This window comes from Salarias fasciatus, chromosome 8 (genome assembly GCF_902148845.1).
Source record: "Salarias fasciatus chromosome 8, fSalaFa1.1, whole genome shotgun sequence".
Lineage (NCBI taxonomy): Eukaryota > Metazoa > Chordata > Actinopteri > Blenniiformes > Blenniidae > Salarias > Salarias fasciatus.
The window spans coordinates 12278197-12299797 of record NC_043752.1 but is presented as its reverse complement, the minus strand read 5'-3'; the positions used below and the strand labels follow the sequence as shown (position 1 = coordinate 12299797).

The 21601-nt window shown below is 42.7% G+C and overlaps 1 protein-coding gene across 1 annotated transcript in view; it reads right to left on the bottom strand.

Annotated features, from left to right (window-relative positions):
* The window catches only part of LOC115393440 (myosin phosphatase Rho interacting protein), a 43726-nt gene extending 24900 nt beyond the window's left edge, over nucleotides 1-18826 (bottom strand). Inside the window, 3 exon segments of the mRNA XM_030098432.1 lie at nucleotides 13821-13886; nucleotides 15590-15667; nucleotides 17963-18826. Coding sequence (XP_029954292.1) covers nucleotides 13821-13886; nucleotides 15590-15667; nucleotides 17963-18082 — 264 coding nt within the window. The 5' untranslated portion in view covers nucleotides 18083-18826.
* Between the last annotated feature and the right edge of the window lie 2775 nt (nucleotides 18827-21601).

Genomic DNA, 21601 nt, shown 5'->3' with positions numbered 1-21601 from the left:
AGTTCATACGGTCACGGCGCGGCTTTGTATTTCAATCCGTCTGACTCCTGGGTGTTAAGTGCAAACTCAGCTACGTACACTGCTATTGACGCCATCTGTCAGCCAGAAATAACGTGATCATAGGGCCTGCAGAATAATGCTATGCTGTGCACAACGACATAAGGTTCCACATGCAGGTTTATTCAAGTACGCCGTGGCTTTGTACGAAGGTACGGCTCATTTAAAGTCGAAGAAAACATGCTAACTCAGCTCAAGATGGACAAGATAGTGCAGTCACAGTTCATTGTGGTGCTTTGCTCCTGTCACACCCAACACACATTTAGTTGGCAAAACTCTGTAATTATGATGCATACATAGGTCATTGCTATCAATAAGACAAGTCCAAGAAGTTCAACTGTTTCTCCGTCTGATCCCTAAATAACTTTTCCAAGTCAGTGTAGAATCCTTAATAATCTTTCATTCACTTCAGGAGTTACATTTGCTCGTCAAAATATGTGAGTACTGTGTAACAAAGTCCACAGAGAACAGGCCTTTGGGTCCTACCTTCACTCCACTAAGCATACGGACAAAATGATAGACAGCAAAATATCAGAGCTAAAATAATTCTAAAGTACCAGGCCACAGATGATAAATTACAGCCTTCTGCAAATCAGTATGTATTAGGAGATCAATCTGGGGACAAAATTAAAAGGTTCGCAAGTGACCAAATAAATCTGATTAGTGGATCTGCTTTGTGTCAGCATAAGCAGAGCTTGTAGGCAACAGAGCAATCTACGCCTGTGCAGGGCCTCTAATGTGGACACAGAGTAGTCAATCGTTAACAGTTTGTGGTAATCCCACCCTGAGGGTGGACCGGAGGCCCTGTTTACTCTGTCTCACTTTCATTCTCATCTGCTTTAGAAGTGGCCATGCAATGAACACAAGCATTTGCATGGTTGATGTTTTTCTCAATGTACCTTGAGATTTGTTATTATAAATATTTTTGAAAATTAGTTAATCGCAAAGGTTTTGTGAATTAATCTTTGTGCATATTGAAGAACTCATCAGTTTGAATTGGCAGACTGTGAATGCAAAAATGCATGGAAACATTTTAATGCAGAGGAAGTTAATCTTTTGCAATGTGCATGTTCGGACTTCAATAATATTGTACTGGGTTGACAATTTAATAAGCAGTCCTGCTGTGCATATTTAGTCTGAACAGGTTTTGACAACCCAAAGTTTTCACAAGAGAAAAACCTGAGACCTAAACATTGACGCAGCGTGACCTTTAAAGTTTGTCATGTACCGCAGCAAAATGATGGCGTCACGCAGGCAGTGACTCAGTCAGCCATTGTTTTGGTTCAACTTCTTATGCGGTTGGCTTTAAAATCACCAAAGGGCTCTTGACATTAGGTGAGAGGCCAGTGCGACAGCCGGGCTTGACACACAGACGGACAAACAGGCCTCGGGACAGCTGGGCGAGGACCTGGGCCTGCTTCAGACTGGGCAGTGAGAGACCGGCGTCAGCTTGACCTGAGAGCCCTGTCACTCTCACATGGAGACATGGGGACCAGGTTTTAAGGCAGAGAGAAGGGACAGTGGAGGGTGACTGAAGAGAAATTAAGTCCCGAACTGGTAGTCTGTAGAAGAACAGCAGTGCAGCAGAATAAAAAAGGGGGCTGTGTGTGTGTGTGTGTGTGTGTGTGTGTGTGTGTGTGTGTGTGTGTGTGTGTGTGTGTGTGTGTGTGTGTGTGGACTTTGACTTGGGACTGCTCGGCCATCTGTCCGTGTAAACAAATCCAGAGTACATCACACATGTGGGTCTGCCCTTGAGCTGGAGTCAGAAGAGGATAAACAGCAAAATATTTCAAATTCTGGGAACAGTTGTACAAGCTGCTTAAGCTCCCGGCTTTATAATCAGTGTGATAGATTCTCTGGGACATAGAAAATAAATGAGACTGACAACAGCTTTGATTGAAAATCTATTTTCACGAAGCTGCTCACCTACAATGGAGATTAGAGAGTAGTCGGTGGCGTTACAGTAAAAGTCCGGAGTGTTTTCCACTGGAGCTCTGTGGCAAGCAGCACGGGACCCCTCTCACACGTGTGCACCCTCCCAGCTCCGGCATTGTGTCAGCTGAGCATCAATACACGCCCCTTACTCTGGCCCAGCCACCGTGGCTGGAGGCCCCCAGACCCAGGCCCCGCGAACCCACACCTCTCTGTCACCTAACCGGGACCCAGTCCACTCTGCCCGGGCCACCGCTCGCCACAATGGGCCCTTTGTGAATCAGCACCAGTTCACACAATGTGGGATTGTCAGCCGCCACAGTCCACAGGGCCACTCCTCCCGTTAACCCTCAACAAGAAAATATCCAAGAGACAAGAGGCCGGAACAAGTGTCCTTTTGTGATCCCAGCATGGAAATTATGAAGCCGGCATAAACTTATTCTTGTCCCTGGAGTGGTTCAGACAATAGTATGAATGCTGTCTCGATGAGAGTCATTCACTGGAGTCTGAGAGGGAGACGGGGACAAATCAGATTAAGATTTGGTTTCTTAATTCAGTCTAAGATAACTGACTGACCTTTACTGTTTCGGCAGTCCAGGCATCCGCACAGGTATATTGTTTTACCATGTGAAAAACAGACTAAATAACTGCAAGTATTTAACTGAGTGTTTGTTACAGGAGCTTGACAGTGGATGTTAAAAAACAGTTGTGAGCATTCCAGAAATCTTAAAAAAATAAATAAATACAAAATGTCAGAATAAAAGTTGCTTGGTGTTGAAGAAAGAAAAAAAAAAACACCTTTACTAAGATGCAGAATAATTAAAGATTCTGAGCTTTGCTGTTGATGCTATTAAATTGCAAATCCACTGCATAGTTTCAGACTCTCCTTTCCGCAGTATACACTGATCATATGTCTGTCCAGATGTTGTGCAGCATTACGGCAGTATTCATTAGTAACCAAGTCTCTGTTTAGAGAGTGGTAATTAGTGAGTCCATACATGCAGGCATGTCTTCTTGCCCGAGGCCTCCTTCATCCGTGGTCACTCTGCAGCTTAGCAAAACATCCCATTCTTCCTCGTGACCCAGTAGGAGAAATATTTGCTTCTTTTGGCAGCTGGCTGATGATCGACTTTCAATTTTGGTTGAGAAGCGAATTCTCTTCCTCTGCCCTCAGCATTTTTGGGTTTGACATGCTCATTTCTCATCATGGAAAGCAGGAGTGACTCACTTCAGCATGCGAGTGAATTAGAATGGCATTCTACAACGTGACGCAAATTGGAATGCACTTTTTTCAAAACATGCAAGTGGTTGTCTATGTGCGCAAATACACATAAAAACGGTTACTTATGAACACCTGTATGCTGATTAGAAACATCTGCTATCTGGTATTAGGTGCCAGTTTGTCTGCCAACATCGGAGGTGACAAATTCTAATGCTATGACTTCACTTGTTCATTTACATTACTCTTCTTTAGACATGTAGCAGCAGGATTCTCAGGAACTGCTCCAAGGAGTTCACACTGGATCCTAACTGGATTGACTTAGATTATGAGAGACGTTGGAGTCGAAACGGCAGATGACGAACTGGCACCGCTTCATCCTGACTCATGTGTGCAGCCGAGAATCAGGGCTTTTTGGGGTCCTTGTTCTGTTCATTACCAATAACAGCAATTATGCAATAAATCTTTCCATGGCAACTGAGGATAACAGAGGTAAACAGGCATTTTTGATACCAGTGAGCATGCCAACAACAAACAGTGGGGAAATATCTTCAGGTGCCAGATGGACGGAGTCACTTTAAGTCATGCTGCAGAGAGCTGCAAAAGCTACTGTCTCCATCCTGCACAAGTCCACAACGATCATACAAAGACAGATACACAAAAACCAGAGCAGGAACTGGAGCTGGCAGATTGATCATGGACAAGATTATAACCATCACCCTGAGTCCCCACAGTCCTGTAATTTTACTTCAGTATCAAGACAGCGTAAATCCGGTACAAAAGCACAGCCTCAACTATAATACAGTCCCTTAACTCCTGCCTGTACTTTAGATAAACATATAGCTCTATAAAAATCAGACTCGGCCATATGGTGGATATCTGACATCTCTGCTGCAGGGCCAAGTGCAGTCCTCCAGGCATTCGCAGATACACCTCACCCCGCTGGTATGCATTCAGGATTTTCAGTTGGTTACAAAGCAGCATTCTCTACCGCGAAGGATAACTGTATACCGGCACGTCATATTCAGAGGAAAAATTAACAAGAACAGTAATCAAAACAACACTCATTTCACACATTCTTGTACCAGGTATTTTGGAGACCCATGTGGGTGGTAGCGGCACTTCTCCTCTTATGGAGAATGGTGAGAGGATGTGGGCGGCTTAATGCTGTGTTGGGAAGCCAGCAGCCGGCGAATGCAGAGGAGGAGGAAGAGGAGGATGAGATGGATGAGGAAGAGCTTTTTTCTCTGCTAGTACAGCAGGATTCTTTTCAAATGGAAGCTCGAATTGTGCCTGGTCAATCAAATGCAACTGTACCAGAACTATGTGAACCAGACCTTTGGCTGCCCACTGCGTTGGCAGGTCTGCTTCACGATGGAATAATTAAAATAGGAGCTCACTATTGTGTGGGCAAAGAACAGTTTATTATTCTCATTCGGCCGTGGTGTCCGTGATGACGACAATAGCATTAATGTAATGTCTGTAATGATAGTGACTGCTTGGCAAAATGCAAGAAAAGGCAGACGGAGTGTGAGAAATCTGCCAGCCTGCGTCAAAGTGGTGACAGAGTGGATGGGCTGGCTGCAGAAACAGGTGCTACAGTCGAGTTGTGTCATGTTGCTTCGGCTGTTCAGACACAGACCGTCTAAGGAGAGTTATTGTGAGTGTGTGTTGTTTCCCAGACAGGTAACTTTTCACCCCCTCTGTGCAATACAACTGCCTTCAAGGTTTCTTAAAAAAAAAAAAAAATCTTACATTAATGAATACCTTTTTAATTTGGATTGTATTGCTAGTAAAGAATAATTGTTATACATGCACAGCAAGTGATCTTCTGCTAATCTGTCAATATATTAAGTAACTTTGCAGACTATATTATGCTTATAAAATCAATACTTCCGAGAAGAGTAGTGCTGATATCTCCCCTTGAGTTAAATTTTTATCATTCAGTTACTGGTTGTTGGTTGATCAAACGTAACCTCTCACCTTAATCACTCCCACCTGTTTTCACAAAAGTATGTACGTATGAATAGATTGCATTAAATCATGCACACTATGAGCTTGTAGACACTACTGCAATACAGTGATATATAACATCAGACCCTTTGTACTCACATATGTATTAAAATGCCACATTCTTGCTACATTAAATGTGTTACCATTTTAGAAGTATCACGACTGCCAGACCAGAGAAACATGGCGACAGAACTGGAAGCTTATCTAAAACCTTAGGCTGCCAATGAAAAGACAAATGCATTTCAGATAGCTCTACCATAAAACATCCCTTCACAATGAACATGTGAGTCCCACGACTGCTACTCCTCTATGTCTGATAATGATTGTTGGAAGCTCTGTGGAGCGTACTGGTTTCAATTTGTAACACAACTATTAGACGTTGTTGGTTCGAAAGCACATCTGTGTTTTAACTCAGTGACTTCTGGTACAGTAAAGCCTGAAGCTGCAGGAAAATAAGCCAACAACAGTCATTATAGGATCACAAAGGTACCCCAAAACAGCAGCGTCTGAGCTGCAGCAGCATCACATATGGCGCCCTGACACAGCACTTCAGAAAGTAGGCCAAGGTGAACAGGTCCTAACAAATGTTCAAACAAAATGAAGATCCAGAGAAGAGGAATTCTAAAGGAACGAAAACATACTTATTATTCACTCCAGAACTCAGTCAACACAATGTGAAAGAGTTGCATAAGGCATGCAAGGAGGCTTCAAAAAGTCACTGCAAATCTGCCAAAGCCTGGATAAGTCAACGCAAATTAGCCCATCAGGAGTGAAGAGAAGGGAAAATGGAGGAGCACTTACGAAAAAAAGTTTCTTTGAGAATTCAGCTGATACCTCAGTTTTTGAGCTCCCAGTTTCCCTGCAGGGCTGAAGAGCAGCTTCATACAAGCCTGGGTTTGTCTGTTAGCACTGAAACTGTCATTCAGAACATTGCTGACACATGATAAAGTTTGAGAAGATAGCACTAGAAATAAAAAGATTTTTTTTTTAAAAATCTAACAGAATGCCAAGTGTAACGAAGCTGAAGGAAGGAAATTCTGGGTCAGGTCGCGGAGAAACTGAAGTGGGTTTTTAAAGAGAGCCTGGCTCAGAGCAGAAGCTGCAGGTGAGGAGTGGAGTTTACAGGCATGGCTTGCTCATGACATGAAGCTTCAACAATGTTCTCGTCAGCTGGTATCAGGAGATTGTTTCACCTGTATATCAAATATTTCTATTGTAGACTGACGAAGCCTTCTTAAAAAAAAATCTACTGCAGCCTCAAGGTTGCACTTTCTTTCTAAAAATATCTCGGCTGCGGAGTTCTGACCTTAGCAGGTGGTTGGATTGGTAGATCATCAAGCTGAGGTGAAAGGTTAAAGGTCATCCAATACACATGCACCTGTTGCCACTCTGAAAGACATTCAGCTGCAGCTGTGGTCACTACTACTACTACTACTACTACTACTCAGCTATCACAAAGCCGAGGCATGTTAGACACCCAGTCTCAGGCCAGTTTGCAACTGGAAATCATCCAACTGACGTGTCTCCTTGCAAAAATGAAACTAATCAATTCATTAGACTCCACACAGGAAGTAGCATATTGTAGATGTATACTGTACTGGTAAAAGTACTGAGAGTATGTGGATCATTTACTCTGGTTCACTGTGTACTTTCAGTGTCTCATACCTTCAGCACTGTACTCGTAGACACCTTCCCAGCTACCCCGCTGTTTTATTAGTGCCTGTCTCAGAGCAGGCCAGCCCCTCACCCCAATACTTTAAATAAAACCTTTTGTCGGTGTCCTGGTCTAGTGTTTAGAACAAACTGAGCGAGCAGTCCATCAGGCCCAGCTTGGCTTTACAGACAGGGGGGAGGGTTTAGGGGGGGGCAGAGAAGTTACACAATACCAGTGGTTGCTCTTTCCAGCACCAATGATTTATAGAGCAGACAGAATAGGAAATGGAAGACAGAGATATGGGGGAGTGGCAGGATAAGCGAGAGGAGAAAGTGAATCAGGCCTATTAATTGAAAAAATAGAAGTGAGGTCCTCGCGAGTGAGAGTGGACACTGGTTTTAGCTTGAGCCCCCTGGAGGAAGCCTTTCTCTGGGTAATGAATGGCTGGAAATCATTAAAAAGAACAAGACTACAAACAGGGCAACAAAGGAAGGGATAGTAAAAAAAAAACCAAAACAGAAAAAGCGTCTGAGAGACTTCTCACCATGGCACAGCAGAGGACCACCATCAAGAATTTAGCTCAAACCCACATGGCAATCATATTCACCAAGAGAAAAAAAAAATGAAAGCAAGTACTGCTTCACCATCAAATGACCCCCACATCAAATGAAACTCGATACCTTTAAAGAAGCCACTATTCATCTGCTTTGAGTGATATAGTACTATTTTAGTCCATGTGCTGATAGACCCCGACCCGTGTTAAATGTTCCTGTCTACAGGTTCATGCTGCAGTGAACACCAATATAATAACAGACCGAAGTTAAACAAGAAGGTCTGTATCCTCATGCTAAAGGTCCATGCATTGGCTGAAGCTTTAACTAGCGGCTATGAAGAGTTTTATTATTGTCAGGGGGAGTTCATGGTCTACTTATCCAAGTATAATCTTTTCCAAAATGCTGAGGAATTTTGGTCCAACTTCCAATTATATCTCAAATGACATTTAGATCAACACAGCGAAATAAATTCCCTCCTGTTAGATTCACTTTGTGTTTCATTTAGAGCTTTTCTGCTCATTCAGTCAAAAAGAAGATTTGTTGTATTTTTTGCATTTGATTCCCCTGGAAAACAAGGTTGTTTTATTGACTGTTATTTGAATTTAATGTGAGACTTGAAAGAGCGAGATTAATTTTTGACCCATTAAAGCCTTTGACTACACAAGCACGCACAATAAACCGGAATGAAGAGCAAAGAGATGAGTAGGGAAACATGAAAATGTACCCCTCTGTCATAGTTTATCTTTTAGAGTATCTTATGAAACTCTGATTCAAAACAGCTGGAATCGTGTTTTCAACAGTTTTCCATGTCTATTCCTATACTGTTGGACGTAACTGCTGCAAGAGACAGTTTTGTGGATGAAGACAATAAAAGTGACCACATGTAGGACGATGTAGAGCAGTGGCTCACATACACGCTAACCATACGCCTCTGAAGCAGAGAGGACGGGACTTGACTCTGAGTCAGAGTTACAGTACTTGTGACTAAACAGATGGAAATGTCCAAACAGCAAAGTGGTGGAGATAAGATTTTTATCTGAGCCATGTCCGGGGCGATGTGGTCACTAAAGGAGAAGAAAAAACTAAAAAGTACTGATATGCAGACAGTGGAAAGTCAGGAAAACATAAAGAGGCAAATTAACTGATGAAGCGAAAATACAGCACAGATTGTTCACTTCAATCCCAAGTTAACAACAGTCATGTTGTGTATCAGGTTAATTGTATTAATTGGTCTCAAACAGGAGGTCTACAGCCTGAAGCTCACAAGGAGGGGACAAACGCTATAATCACTGGTTTGAGAAGATAAGATCAGTGACTACAGGTTATAAATGACAAACTGGTACAATTTTGGATGACACCTTCACCTCTTAGGGAGCGTTTTCCTGACAAATGTCTAATTGTAACAGGAAAGCAGTGGGCGGGGTGTGTTATTTTTAAAATGTAAGCTTCCGTGACAGGACCTCCTCGTGAGATTGACGAGGGTATGACTGGTCAAAGACTTTTCCTAATGAAAAACTGCCTGTGCTCACTTTGAAGTTTTGAGCATTTTCTCCGGCGTTCTATCACTGAGATGCACAGTCCCAGTGAACTGTCAACCCTGTCACTGCCAAATCACTTGGAAGCCTCGGGGCTGTACACTCGCGTGGTCTATGCTGATGATACCTCTTCCAGTTTATTCTTCTTCTAACGTCAACACACTCAGTCGAGTCATGATGGGATTACACAGCTTTCAATTAGAAGCAGGTTTTGTTTTGTTCAACTAAAACAGATTTCTCAGGATTTCTGTGTTTCTAGCTGGAAAAGCTGCCGTGGGCTGTTGTCTAGCAGTGGTTTGGCCATTACACCTGCACTGTTGTTGCTGGAATATATAATACCCTCTCCCTGAAGATCACTGCAGCAATCCCTTGTCATGCAGTCATGGCAATGACAAGGCCTCCAGTGCAAAGGGGGCAAGTGGAGCTCAATAAGACCGATAATAATAGTTTAGAAAAAAAACACCATCTGAATACATATGAGGAAAACAGAGAGAGAGAAAGAGAGTGCTACAGTGGTCGACAGTTTTGGCACGTACAGTTGCTTTTATCTCCAGAACTGTAAATACTGATTATTCCAAGCTGTATGTATGGCTGTTCCCATGGTTTTGTGCCTCTTTGCAATGGGTACAGTGACCCCAGTGTAATCCATGAATGTTTACATTCCAGAAGATCAGTTCCTATTGGAACCATGGGGAAGGAAGGGCAGGGGTTAAAGAAGACTCTCACGCACCATATCTCCACAAAACCAACAAACGCCTCACTCAGGATCCACACTTGGTAAACAATCCAGTCTGTTTTCCAACAGCAGACCATCGATTTCTCCAACATGCAACACAGCACAGACTCAGAAGTACAGTAGACATTCGTTGCTTCCTTTCCCACTCCAGCTTCTCCTGATTTGCAGTCAGAAGAGGACTGGAGCACCCCTTTAAGTGTTCCTAATTTGACGGGGTGGGGTGGTCAGCGTGCACTTATTCCCCACACAGAATGCCTGGAAGCAGCGACACAACTCAGACGGCTGCCCACTCAACCATTCCCTGGAAAGCGCTCATCATTCCCAAACCAACGCAAGACAAAAGCTCCTCAATTTGGCTAAAAATAACCCTCAATTTCATCTCTTACTGGCAAAGAGAATAGCAGCTATTTATGCCTGTTTCAGCACGTCAAAAGGTCTGAGGGCAAAGATGGGCGAAGGCTGTATGCTCATGTTTGAGAGATTCAGCGGAGAGGCAGCGGGATTCTGTGCCTCAAGTTAAAAGAATGCACGAATGTGTGGGAATTGAAGGAAGTTTGTCAAAACTCTCTCTCTCCCTGGACAGTGCTATGGGGCAGAAGTCCACTATTTGAATTCCAGTAAACACAGGAAATTAATTGAGCTAAGATGAAATGAGAATGACTTCAGCAGCTGAAATGTCATGAGAACATCGTGTTCTCATTGGGATAACAAGGGATATGGCTGTGATGCAGACCGTCAACTGCAGTTAGCGCAGTCTAAAAGCAAATGCAATCCGAAGGCCTCTGAATGGGCCTTTTGTGTACTGCAACTCAATAGGTAGCCTCACTTTATTTGCAGGTATACTGTGAATGTGCAGCCAAGGTTAAAACGCATTAACAGATCAGCAGGAGAAAGCAAACCGCCCTGTGGTTTCCTATAGATTTCCTCCAAATGAAATGAGAAAATAATTAGTATGATTTTTCAGTCAATACCTGTAAGAAATTGTCAGAGCTAATTTCTTATAGGTATCTGAAAAAATTCAAGAAAAGTTCGACTGTGTGTGCGTGTGTGTCAGCGGGAGCAGGTCACAATGAGGTCGCTGGATGCTAGGTCTTGTGTGGGGTATTTATGACTGCACAGCGAATCAGTTATTAGAGAGTGAGTGTTGATGTTTTTCACTCACTCTGTCATCAGGCTGGCTTTGTGGAGGGCTCTTCTCACCAACATATCTGCTCTCACTGTGAGGTGATAATGGAATTGTTAATTACCCGGTTGTGCGAGTCGTCATTTTTTTTTTTTTTTTTTTTTTTCTCGTTTACCTCGTAGTCATTATTGCGGAATTTAAGCTGACATTCATCTGACAGAGTCAATCAAATCCCGCTCATGCGGGGCAGTTTAAAACTGAGCTTTCTCAGACTTTGCAACACCTGTTCCTGACACGGCCTCTGCAGTCAAGCACCCTCGGTTCCAGGTGCATTCACTCACACACAACACTTACTCACTCCAACAGACACATATGCACTTCAGCAGAATCTGCAACTTGCTCCAATCCTGCCTTGCACATGTGTTTAGAAGCTGCGTCTGATCTTTCTCGTGCACGGCTACTGTAGGAAGGCCGGCTCACCGTGCGACTGAGCCTACGGACGACCTCGGCCCACGCCGCCGTGCTTTGCTTCCAGAGCGTTCTGCCCTCTATCCCTACAGTCAGGACAGAGACGGCTAGAGCTCGCCACAAAACCGACAATCTGCCCTGTGCTACACATACCATGGTCAACTGTTGCTGGACAAAAGGACAAAACATGTTACCTTGGCAACGCGGCCCTGACATAACTGTGTTAGGTTGCTCTGGGAAAAAGAAGCTTGTGCATTCAGCAAATACTGGAGGCTGAAGTGAGAATCAACTTTATGAGTCATCTTCAGAGTTACAAATAATAAAATAAGCAATGTGTTTGATCAGTGAAGTAACTTCGAGATGACACATTTCAGCTCTGGTCTGTGGAGGCCACATTAGCCTTGCATGGAAGAGCACGCTCTATGCAGGCCAACATTTCCAGTTCTTTGCCGTGTCTTTCCTTTCAGTCAGTGACAGGACACATTTCTCCTCATCATGCTCGTACTGCAGCAACATTTTCTTCTTTTACCCACTTGTCTCGAGCGTATAACGGCTCTTCAAAGCCACGGCCGCCCCCAGCAGAAAATGATGGCAGCGGTGTGTGATGTTGGGTGTTCACCCTAGGTGGGCAACCCCAAATGCAGGACTCCAGTTACTGTGATCTGTCCCAGGTTTTTACAAATCCAGTCCTTTCCCCCAGAGCCACGCCACATCCTGCAGGTTGGAACCACAACCCATCTGGGTTTGGTTAAGCGAAGACAGAAGAGCCATAAAACCGGGCCGAGAGAAAAACAGAGGGGCACCTCCTCATCTAAAACCCTAACTAGTGCTCTCAGATGGGGGTTCTGATGTGGTCTGGAGAAATGTTACACTGGCGAAAGCTGGCAACCTTTAAATTTGACACAATAACACACAATTGATCCTAACATTGATTGTGGCTTCTCTGTGTGATGTGAACAGAACATTATTTCACTTTTGTCATTCAATCTCATCCTTCTCCATCTCACCCATCCATTTCCATCTTCTCCTTCTTCACTGCATTCACGAATCTTCTCTGTAAGAAAATCTTAACTGTAGCGTCTCAGTTGATGCACGGGAAACACTTTGACAATGAAGTCCGATAAGTACACTCATTAGCCAAGTTTGTGCAGCCATTTATTCAACAGGAAACAGTTATTCTAATGCATCTAGTGTGACATGCCGGGATCTATATTTAGTGTCACTTGATATTTTGAGTGACAGGCCCTTGTTGGCCCCCCCGTCCTTTTGATCCTCCACTCAGAGAGCAGATGAAAAGATGAGGAGTGATGTCCAGAGAGAATGCTGAATGGAAAAAAGGACATCCGCCTCCACCCTTTGTCTCGTCCCGTAAACACATCGCCCATCTTTTCCCCGCCACCATCATTGTCCATCAGTCAATTGAATGCATTTTATTATCTCCATTATGAAGTCGACATTCAGGCTAAAGCCTATTTATTACTTTTGTTCAACGCAAATACAAACAACGATGAACAAAAAAATGCTGCCCATGCAAACACAGCAGAAATCTACTGCACAGTAATGATGCAATGACCATAAAAACCACTCTACATCACAGCTCCTGCTATTTCAGTAAAGAAAAGAAAACTCTCAGTGCTTCTCTTTTCTTCTCCAGAATACCACACGTAATGTGAAAGGGTCAGAAGCAGCCGAGCGACTGCTGGTTGTAGTCTGCTTGCACTTCATTTCAAAGCGCGTCCAGAAAAAGCTGTTGAGCACTGCTTTGGGTCAATCAATATCCAGCATGCCCACAAGCTGCAGCACACCAACAAACAATACTGTATCAAAACAAATGCCACACAAACATATTAACTCACCAGAGACACTGTCTGCCTAGATATTTAGTTTAAAATAAATATATACAGCAATTACAGAAAAATAAAGATCGCTCGTTATGTGTTAATCCTCCTGGCATTTTTTTTTTATTTCTTGATTTTTAACTCAGAACAGAAACTCAGTGTTCCAAGGCTCTTGCACAATAACTGTGCAGCCACTTAAGCAAACACAAACAGCTCAGCACATGACTTTCAGTATCAACACCATGTGGTGTCACTTCATTCCTTTTGACACTCCTGTGTTAGCCAGCATGAGTGTTTAGCACGCTCGCTAAATGCTCCGTTGTATGCAAAGAAGGACTGCTGTCAACTTAGTGGCGACTGCGTGATCCTGAACACAGCCTCCAAATACTCATCAGACAGACAAGCTTTCAAAAAGAATCCCTACATTTACAGTAAAGAGACATTTTTTATTTATGTAAAAGGGAATTCATTTAAGTTAAAAGGTTCAAGGCTGAATAAAAACCTAGAAATAAAGTTGAAAATACAGAATCATGTTTTTTGTATATTTGCAGAAGCTTTGCCACACAGTTCATAGGTTAAAGGCCATCTTTGATATATATTTGGCTAAATTTTATAATCACGTGTATTTGTACCTCTTTTGCTCAGAGTTAAAAAAAAATCAAGAGCTGAGAGAAGGAAAGCTGTCGCTCACCATTTCGTCCAGAGCGTAGCGCAGTAAGCCATGCTCGTAGAGGATGAAGAAGCGTCGTTGCCATTTCTGCAGAAGCAAAGAACCAAAGACATTTTTGGATCACTAACACAATCATATAACACACACTATTTGTTTTTGTACCGAGTGTTATTTTAATGGGCTTGTAATTGTTTCTGTAGTAGTTCCAGTTAACATTGTGAATATGACATAAGACACCTCAAGGTATGAAGAAGAGAAAGAAACAAAAGATTAAATGCACGATCAAAGAAACTGCATTCACTGCGTCACAAAGCTTCAGAGCTGAAACAGGCTGGATGACATTTTATCACACTGACTTGTAAGAAGGATAAGCCAACCAGCAATAAGACGATTCACTGTCCCGGCCGAATGTAGACACAGTCATTTAAAAACTAAGTGGTTAAATATTTTCAAAGGAGCACCAGAGATTATGCTTCTGATAACATCACCTGTGACCAGATCTCCCTTCCAGGATTACACACAATGAAGTCAAGCCTCTGTAAACCAACAGGAACTCCCTGCACAAGATTAATGCAATCCTGCCTATTGACGATGAAGACTATCACATTTCTGAAACCGCAAGTTCAAATTTAGCACGTAGGGAGGAGGTTAATTTATCTGTTGGTCAGAAAGCCAATTGTGTTGATCTTTGTACAAATACTACATTGACAGCTCTTATTGATCTCTTTCCTGTTGCCTCGATAAGCGCCCCGCCACCCACATCTTATCTTAATGCAGCGTTTTGTCTCAGTGTTAAATTTCCTGGGCTCCTGTTCCAACTGATCCCAATGCATGAAATATTGAGAGCTGCTCTGTGACCTAAAAGAGACGCCGGAAGGTCTCAATTGGTGCAGACAAGCTTAGCGAGTAATAGAAATGAGACACATTTAACTTCCCCTAAACGTCCATGACACCGCAGTATTACAGAACAGAGGCGCAAACCCACAACCTGTCAATTTAGAGTGTTCGTAAAACAGGAGTCATTATACATCAGCACTTCTTCCCTCTGTTATTTGTTTGTTGGTCAGTCGAAAACTGACCAAAGTGCTGACCCGGCACTACGTATACAAGCCACCAATTATACACCCACGTTGAAAAGCTGACTGTAAGAGAAGGCACAACATATCAGTGCTGATGTCAAAGCAGCAGCAGCAGACTGTGGATAGTAGATCAAGAAGTGCTTTTCCCAAAAACCCATATGGAAGCCATCAGCGTGCCTATGAGAACCAGGACCTTCCTTCTCCTCCCCCACATTCTCCCGAGTCGTTTTTTGGGATGCAACACCACAGTATAATCTAGGACCTGATAAAGGAAGGCTCCCATTGCTGGGGCAGTGCGATTCACAAAATAAAGTCAATATTAGGCCTCATTATTGCCTTACGATGAGGTTTCTTTTGATAGACGCCCAAACCTCCCACACAAATCTGCTGATTCTATGAAGCGGCTACTGCAGCCACATCGAGACCTCCTGTTCATCAAATGTCAAACAAGGGCCACAATTAAATCAGGGAAAGAGCAAATCACACCGTGTGGCCTTTCCACAATCTATCTGACATGAGCTAAGCCCCCTGATGAGGCTTATCAAGGCAGGCTCAAACGAAAAACACAAAGCCGTTGGAACAATAAAAACTATAGATGAAAAAAAAAACTCCGCTGTATGCTCATAAATCTTTACCAAAAGCATATTGATTGGGTAAACTCACAAAAAGCATGAAGAAAACAAACTATAATTGCCTGAAAACATAACTTACCCGGGATCTGTGTAAAGGATTGTCAAAATTAGTTCCCTCGGGTGCCAGCAGCAACCATCCTCCATATATAGGTTTAGCCTGGTGGGAAGAAAACACAATAACTATTAGGAAAACAGGAACGCTAACATATTGATTAACAGCTCAGTTATGCACAATTGAATTCAGCACTGATTTGACTGCAGGCTGGATTAGTTTAGACCACAAACTATGAGCCATTTTTAGAACATGTTACAATAACAAAACACACACACACACACACATTAAACTCGGGGAATGGTGTGTTATTAGCTACTAGCTGCTCTGTGTTGACTGCAGGCTAAATTCTCCAGTTGGCTTAATTCCAGAGCACCATGCTGCCCTGGAAAAAAAAAGAAAAAAGAAAGGCTAACACACATGACTTTCCCTCTGATCCTCTAAGTAGGTGGACTGGTGGGTGGAGGGGGAAGCAAGAGGCAGAAACGGGCAAGAACAACAGTGGATGAGCGAGGCAGCACAGATCCTGGGAGCTGCTGCCGCCACAGATTTGCAAGTCAAACTCGCACTGAGAAATGCAAGTTCGCCTGGCAGTCTTTTCTTAAATTGTTCTCGTGCATACTTGAACTGCAGCCACACTAGTAGTCAGCAAAGAAAACCCCAGCCGAACTGCTGCAGACCAATTCTTCCTTAATGTTTACAGTCAAACCGTACCTACAGCTAAAGAGCTTAGCAAATTAAGAACCTTATGTAATTCAGTCGCTCCCTCCAGACTGGGGAACAGTGGCCGACGAATCAAGTCAAAAAGCTCTGACGGTTACAGCCGTCTGCCACCTCCGAGTCTCGATGAGAGGTTTTGATTACAGTCATAACTTCATTCTATGTACGTTTGAGTATAATCCACCATCAAATCCTCTTCCCCTTTGATTATAAGAGGAACTGCACATTTCTCAGCTCAGTGACTCTACAAACAAAATGACATAACAGGAATTTTTAATCTCAGGTCCCAGCAGTACGCCTGGACAGTCAAGAATCAGAGCAGATTTAAAAGAAACACTCTCAAATATTTGAAACATATTTGAAATAAAGTAAATGTAAGCGATATAGAGAGCTGGGGATTCCACTGAAGGAAAGTCAAGTGAGAAAAAAAATGAGATACTGGGCCACTCGCTGTATTCATGCATGTGGAAAAATTGCAAAAAGAAACTTTGACTGAACACTTCAGAAGAATGTGTCATCTCTCCTCACATGACCTGACAGCAAGCCCTAATGGCAAGTCCCCTTGAGACAGAGAAGTAAGGGAAATGAATCTAGGTTGTTTTTCACCCTTCAGTGGTTAAACTGAGTCATTTGAACGTGTTTGCGTTCATTCATTTTTCCAATAGCCCCTGAAACCTGTGAAACCCCCCCTCAACATAAAGACTAATGCTGCAGCCACAGCATGGGCCTTTAAACTGAGGCGGACTGACAGAATGAGTTCTAGACTAAATGAAATGGACAGTCTCTCTGTGTCTTTCTGCAGGATGATTTGTGACAATAAACAACATTACTGACATTGTCAGGAGTTTAATCTCAGACAATGGGTGATCATTTTCCTACTAGTGTTCTCATGAAGATATAAAAGTTGTGACCAGTTGGTTAAAAACTCCACCATGAGTCTCGATTCTGACAAAGACGCCAGTGGTCATCATGGACAACGACAATAATTGCAATGTCAACTGTGTTTTCCTGGCCTCTGAAGAAGCATCAGTGACACCTACTGAAGCTTCATTCATATTATCTGCCAACCTGGACACAGGGAACTCCTAACCTATCCAATTAAACAGCTTAGTAAAAGGGAGTGACCACAATACAGGTCAGCAGAGTTCAGCCTCACCTGCTGCCACAGCTCAATGCTGCATGCAGTTTGCATATTGAAAGTATGTCAGATACCATACAAATTCTCACCACGAAAAGACTTTGAACCTTTACAAACCTCAAGCAGTTAACTTTAATGGACGTTTATTTTGTGCGTGGGGAACAGAGCAGTGTGTTGCGGAGTAACGCCACAGTCAAGCTACAAGGAACAGGAGATCTTGAAGCATCCGAGCAATCAAAGACACAACTGTACTGCTAATGATTCAACAAAAGCAGCTGAGAAGTGGCCCACAGTGCTGCAGGGTCTGGGTGGAGTCCTGTATCTATAGGAATTAAGGTCAATATGCGCCCTTGGGCTGAAAACTAATTATGTCCAATTAACCCAACCTCTGCACTTCACGGTCTGTTGACATATGACAGGCCATTTGAAATGAACACATCAAAGAGAAATGACACCAGCAGGCTTCCTCTTCTTGTCTCCTTTAAGTTACAAAAACATGTCACAACAGTATCAAAAACAAATAAACAAAAACAATCATTCACCTGATTTAAGTCTTCATCGTTCAGCAAATGTGATTCTCTGGGCTTAAAGCAGTTCTGGCATTTACTTTTGTTGAAAATGTTGGCTTGAAATTTCCGACAGGGATTCTCTTTGAGTGACATTTTTAAAAATTCTATATATTAAAAAGCGATGATTAAAAAAAAAAGGAACTAAAAAAATAATAAAAATCAAAAAGTCTTCAGTTGGGATGGAGACAACTTGCTGATGTTTACTTTCTGCAACAAACCTGCGTGGAGTCCATGAACGGGTTACCTGAGGCGGCGGAGACCCTCACTAAGTCATATCTATCATGCTCATGTTGTCTCCTGCAGCTAACTTTTTGTTTTCCTTTTCCTTCACAGGCTTTCTAAGAAGTTGTCAGATAAGTCGTCGGGAGCAGATGTGCGCTGCTGCTGTCGGTCTCTCCGCTCCTGTTATTTGCGTCCTCCGGCGAGGTCTCGACGCTTCGCAGGTGACATTCCGGGCCTGGAGCTCTCTGGAAGGGTCCCGTCAGTCTCCATGGGGCGAGTCGGCTCTGTGCCGAGGGAGGGAGTCCACTCCGGGCCCCTCTCTCCTGCTCCCTCTCTCTCTCTCTCTCTCTCTCTCTCCCTCTCCCTCTCTCTGCCTCTGTCTCTCTATCTAACAAGTGATACCGCAGTCATTCCACTTGAACCTACTCCACGCTCCTAACTGCTCCTCCGCGAGGCCACAACAGCGTTATCCAACTTTGGTGAACGCCATCGACGTGACTGTCACGCCGCCGGATCCGCGGCTTCGGGTCCCGGAGCTCGAGTCGCAGCGCGGTGACGGTCGGCACGGAGACGCAGTCAGCCTGCGGTGGATGTTTTCGTGAAAATCCTCGTATGGGCCGAACGACCACTCGGTGGAGGCAGTGGGAGGGGCTTAGGAGAGAGTGAGCCGTGAGCGACGGCAGTCTGGACCAATCACACGCAGGGATACGCCCACTTAGCGAGAGCGTCTCCTCAACTGACCAATAGGAAAGCCCCAAGCAGGTCCACTGTTTTCCCCTCAAGCTAGGTGGGCTTTAAAGAGCCCATGGTGTTATTGAAACTGTACTAGAGAGAGAGAGAGACAGAGACATTTGTTGTTTTTGTCCTTAAGAATTATTTTAAAAGAAGCACAGAAATATTTCCGGTACCTTTAAAAAACTGATTTTTAAGTTTGGAATACAATTCATGTTTTTGAACCAGTTGACCTTAACTTTCAAAACAACCCTTGTCCCTCAAAGTCGTTGGAATTTAAAGAGTATATGTCCATGTTTGCTTATAAAAAAAAAAAAAAAAAATCAATAAATCAGTATAATGAATGGCTTCTAATTACCCAGAACCTTCTGGTCTCTGCTTCTCAGTTTTCTTCTGTTCACAGGTGATGTTGTGCTGGTTATAGCACTCAGTCATTCAAGAGTATCTGTCTAGTTGATCTGAAGCCAGGTTTAGGGGCCTTCCTGTGCAGTTTGCATGTTCTCCTCTGGGTTTTCTCCAACTCATTTTCATTTTTGACTCTAAAACTATCCGTAATATCATCATCATCTTTCAAAATGGGTTAGCTCTGTAATGGACTGGGCACAGGGTGTAACCTGTCTTGGCACATAGATAGCTGGGATTGGATGATGGCTGTTCTATCATTTGATCAGATTAGATGTTTTATACTTTAATCCTTTTGTGTTTAATTCATCCTATTCCAAGTTCACCTTAACTACACAGTGCAGCAGTCTGCGGTCAATGGCCTTTCTCAGGGAGCCTCAGCTGGAATATAAGTCCAGTGACCATGACAAACACAAATCAATCTGCAGTTTTTACCCAAAATACAACCAAAGCTCAGGAAGATTTTAATATAAACTTTTTCATTTGTACATGCAACTATAAAACAGCATATTTCTGATTTCCCAAGAGAGCCCTTTCTCCCCTACTACTGAGATACTGGAGGCTCATTTGGCTCAGTCTTCAAATAAACCTATTTTCTTTTTTTTTTTTTGCTAAACTCTTGTAAATACCAGTATATATCTGGTCTGAGGGTGATTTTGAACTGATATGGCGACTGGAAACAGAACTGGTACTGGCTGCTAGAAGCAGGGGTTCAATTTATTTGACTGACAACATGAATTAATATGTCTGTAATGGATTGCTTTATGTATTTATTAATTTATGTATATCCATTAGTGGCTGCAGAGCGGTGTCGAGCTTATGATTCTAGTCTCACAGTGAAAAGTTCTCTGCTTTTAAACGTTTTAAACTGACCGCATCACTCAAGCTGACTCAACTATATGAAATACTCACATTAAAATACTTCTTAAATACTTTCTCAACAGTGTCTGGCAGGTGTTGCAGTAATTTCTGAAAGGCAAAGTGAGATTGAGGCTGTTTGGATTTCAGGCTCCATAGCTCCATCTGTTGGCTTTACATTTCAGATGATGGGCACAACAGAAATGAGAATTTAAAGGAAAGATGAAAAAAAAAAAAAGAAAAAAAGGTTAAGTCAGGGAATTTTCCCAATTGAAACATGCATGAGAGGTGCATGCAAGTTTGTGATGTGCTTTTGGTTGCGACTCGCGTGTAGGGTTGAGCTTTATCAACGATTGCCTCGTGCTATCCAGTGGAGGGATACGTGGAGATACAGTCCCGATTAATTTAACTACAGAATAGCAGGAACTCAAAAGCACAATAGCAGAAACAAGTTGATACATTTGTAAAGCTATCAAAGTTCAGCTTTTATTGTCACCTATTAATGGACCCCAGTAAAAGTGCCTTTTTTTCCCTTCTTCATATTGTCTCACCCAACAATAGTATAGGATTTCCACCCTTGAGTCTAGGACAAACACTTTTCTCATGGAGCCACATGAAAAACTAGGACTGTGTTGGCTTCAGATTTGCTCAATAAAATCATTTCTCCTCATAAAAATCAGCTTGTTACATGGTTTCGTTGAGCACATTTACTCCTTCTCTCTCATTATTGAATGTTTTGTCTGGAAATAGTGATTCATAATTTAAGAGAATGACAAGTATTTCACAAATAAGGATTTATTAGTTTCAGTAAATAACCACTGACTCATATTAACATAACTCATATTAGACGGTTCCACTTCCTGCATCTGTTTGATCACAATAGTTATTTTATCACACTATCAAATGGGGTCATTGTGGTATTGTGCAAACCACAATGGACTTGGATTCTGTTTCTGACTAGTTTTAAAGATGCATCTCCTAATTCTAACAGAAGAACACCAAAATTTGGATGCTAAAAAAAAAAAAAAAAAAAAAGAAAGTGCACTGCACAAAGAGAGCATTAGCCATGAAGGTATTTATCCAGAGAGAAGAAAACCAGATAAGCGATGCCTGTCATCGCCATCGCCGGCTGTTTTCTTTGAAGTGCACTTGAAAGTGAATTACTTCATTGTTTTCAGATTCCTAGCTATTGCTCCAGCCCAGGAGAAAATGTGAAAAACTGTTCCATTCATCCTCACAATAAAAAAAAACCACGAGTGTTTTCAAGATGTGAGAAGTGCATAATATTTGATTTGGGATGCTTTCGGTGTTGAAGTGTAACTGAAATATGCAGATGGAACTATACAGCAGTGAAAGAGAGAACTCCAAAAGTATTCCTTTAAATCACATTTATTGACA